The 3,635-nt window shown below is 35.3% G+C and overlaps 1 protein-coding gene across 1 annotated transcript; it reads right to left on the bottom strand.

The window, feature by feature from the left end:
* Positions 1–1,604: 1,604 nt before the first annotated feature.
* LOC21384078 (transcription and mRNA export factor ENY2) lies at positions 1,605–3,509 on the bottom strand. Its single transcript, XM_010089216.2, has 5 exons — positions 3,269–3,509; positions 3,061–3,154; positions 2,672–2,766; positions 2,442–2,518; positions 1,605–1,951 (listed from the first exon to the last, which is right to left on the bottom strand). Coding segments are annotated over exons 1-5 (342 nt in total). The 5' UTR covers positions 3,271–3,509; the 3' UTR covers positions 1,605–1,877.
* Between the last annotated feature and the right edge of the window lie 126 nt (positions 3,510–3,635).

Here is a 3,635-nt window from a genome sequence, read left to right as displayed (position 1 = left end):
TATATATATATATATAGATAGATAGATAGATAGAGAGAGAGAGAGAGAGAGAGAGAGAGACGAACGTCGGCGTCGAGAGGGTCTTTGGCGTAAGTAGCTTCGGCGGATTTGCGAGTATGCTCGAAGAGCACAAGGCGCTCGAAGTCGTCTTGAGAGAACTGCATGGTCTTTGATTAGATTCAGAGGTCGCAACTCGCAGCGAATGAATGTGTGTTCACTTCCCTGTAATTGTAAAGCCTCGGTGCCGCCAAATCAACCGCTTAGGGTTTATCAAGCCCACTTACAGGAAACAGCATAGTCATTTAAAGGGTGATGGGCACTATTGGTCCTTTTAATTGTTTCAAGTTACAGTTTAATCTTTATTTTTTTAATTTTAACAAAATAACTTTTAATTTCTTTAAATATTGGTAATCTTAACTTTTTCGTCAAAATCCGTTAATAAGATGTTTGTTATTATGAAATTGGGATTTCAGTTTTTTTTACCTTTTCTTTTTTATGTGAGATTTTATGGTATTTTCATCTTTTCAACGAAAAAGAGAGGCACATGATAGTCATGTGCAAGAACCTGTTAGAAATTTAACAGAGTTAGATGAAAATGTTTTAATTGCCAACATTTTAAGAGTTTGAGAATCTTTTCGTCAAAATTTAAGAAAAAAAATGAGACTAAATTGTCACCTACTAAATAATTTAAAAATTAATAGTGCCAATTACCCTAATTTAAAAGAAATTAATTACATAAATACCCCTGAACTATGTGTTTAGTTCAACATGCCCTTTTAATTTTTAAAAAAGGTTTGTTTCACTCCCTAAATTATATAAAATCGTTCAAAACACCTGACTCTACATCCATCTATTGTATATATGGGTGCAAGTTGGCATAAGGTCACTAGTCGGATGGGTAAGTTTACATCAAATTAATAGTTTGGGAGTAAATTGGGATGAGATCTCACGCGTTGAAGAGTCGGTTGCAAGGACGACGATCAATCTTCGTGAATCTCCGTCACCGGTGAGATTCGCGTGGGGGAGATCTGACCGTTCGACGTTGTCATTGCAGGGGAGGAAGGTGGATCGAACGACATCAAAGTGAGGAAAAAAGAAGTAGACGAAACAAAATAAATTAGATAAATCTATCGTTAATATATCAAACCAAGAGTAAAAACTCCAGTTTATATATTATACCCTAAGTAAAGGGTAGATCATACGTAATTTATCACTGATAAACCCCAATAAACAGAAGTAAATCATGTATACAGGTACCAATAATAAAAAAAAGGAGAAGGTCCAAACAAACTTCACTGTCCAAACTAAGTTCCGAGTAGTTTGTGTTCTTGTATTTGTTTAGATTTCAGAATATATAGAGGACAATCTTCCTTCCCCCCTTGAAATTTATGGGAAATTGACAGAACTTGAAAAGGATACTATTAGGTTGCCATTTTAATAGCCAAGGGTCGTTCATTGCTCAAGTGACGAGGTTCCAAGTAAAGAATATACGCTTGAAAATAAAAAGGGAGGAGGAGGATGAGGAGAAGAAATGAAAAAGTTTAGCTCTAGTTACATTTACTGCATACCGAGTTCAAAAATACATGCAAAATAAACACCCAGAGACTTTCAATTATCCATCTAACTTGTAACAATCTCCTCTCATAGTGTGATCCCAATCTTTCTTTCAGGCCAACAAATGGAGAAGAATATCGTCAAAATAAAAAACAACTAGTGAATAAGGACCTCCTGAGAGGCAAGGAAGAAAACGAAATGTCTTCATTCATAATAAGCAACTACTTGGTAACAATTTGTCAAAACAAACTTGGCGTCATAATGCAGAGAAAAAAATGGTGATCAGCAGTTGGTCACTTGCCCTGATGTGCAAGTCTGCAACTTCAAATAGCAGCTGATGCAAGAAAAGATCTGATTCGCTGCAACAACTCGGCCTTCACTGAATCAGGAACAGAAGCTGCATAATCCATATAACAAGGAAAAGAAAAATCGGACTATAAATTCACTAGTCCAAGCACAATGAAAAACCTCTGTTTCAACAAGAAACTATCTATTGGGCTCCAACATCCGAATTATTTCATTAAATCAGTACTTTTTTCTGGTTTACATCTTTGCCAAAAATCAAAACACGGAAAGAAGTTTCTAAGTGTCCATTACCAATATTTCATTCGAACCTCAATACACCAATTATATAATCTCCTTTGATGCCAAAAATCATATAAGAATCAAAATACCAACGCTCAAACATTGATAAAGTCGACAAGACCCCATTAGAAAGCATTATTACTAATAGATCACCAAAAAATACACAAGTAAATGTAATATTTTAGAAGTTGGCAGATCATGTCTAATCAAGAACATGTACATGATCATTTAATCATCATGGCAGGAAGCAGTAAAATTTGTCGTGTTTTAAGGTAACGAACAAGCAAACGGATAAAACTCACCTCTGCCCTTCGGGGTAAGGAGCTGTACAAGATCATCCAATGTAACATTATCCCTTCCCTTCTTCTGTGCAAACGCCCTTGTGAAAGCCGAAAGGAGAAAAAACGGAGATAAAAAATCTCGAATATAATAAAATTTCACAAAAACACAAGGATTACGATTATCATATAACTTTCTTTTTCAAGAGAGAAATTAAGACAAATTTGATAAGTGGAAAGCAAAAGAATGGAACCTGCAAAGAGCTTTCATTTCGTCTCTCCAACCACATTCTATAAGCCTTTCCCTCAAAAGCTCCTTCAATCGTTCCTTTTCACCACTCTCGATCAACTACTCCACAAAGGAGAATCAACAAACCAACAAAACACAACCAAAAAAAACAAGGAAAAAAAAATTTAAAAAAAAAAAAAAAAAAAAAGAAACAAACAAACAAAGAAAGGCTCTACAATAATGCACCAGTAATTTACCAAGTAACAGAACCTAATTAGGGCCAACTAAAAAAAAAAAGGGATGAAATTCAACAAAATTTAATTATGCAATTGAGAAATCTAATGCCAAGGAATTAAAATGGATTTATTGGTATAAGTCTTTCACAATAAACTGATAACGGAAAAAAAAAAAAACCTTGATGTCGATAATCTCTTGGAAAGTGAGCTGCTTTTCTTGAATTTGATCGTCCTCTGCATCCGGAGTCGGAGGCCGATTGATCGAACCCCTCCTGTATATATCATCATACATAAAAAAGAATTAATGGAAATTTCAGATAGTATACACACACATATATGTATATATAATATTTTGGCAATGCAAGGAAATAATTAAAATGGCTCACATTTTTAAGAGTATGATATTAGGGGATTCTCGGGCTTTTAGCTCCTCAAACGCGGAGACGATTTTCTGAGGAAAAGAAAACTTGGTACTTTGAATATTTGAGCAATTCAATTCAACTATGTACGTGGGTGTTTAGAGCTGAAGACAGAGAAGGAAAAATCCGCTGCATCGAAGTCTGGAAATCCACCGTCCTTCCTCAGCATCACCGTTCTGCTTCGACGACAAACAAAAACCCATATCGGTCAGCTAAAAAGAGAAATGAGAAACGACACTAAACCGGCAGGAAAAACGACGGCAATGAGAGAAACGACGAGAATGGACAGCTATGAATCTATTACGGACTACGGACAATATAAGAAAAAAAAAAA

Source organism: Morus notabilis, unplaced genomic scaffold, assembly GCF_000414095.1.
Source record: "Morus notabilis unplaced genomic scaffold, ASM41409v2 Scaffold11137, whole genome shotgun sequence".
NCBI lineage: Eukaryota > Viridiplantae > Streptophyta > Magnoliopsida > Rosales > Moraceae > Morus > Morus notabilis.
Note: the sequence above shows the minus strand (reverse complement) of the source record. Positions and strands in the feature narration are given on the sequence as shown.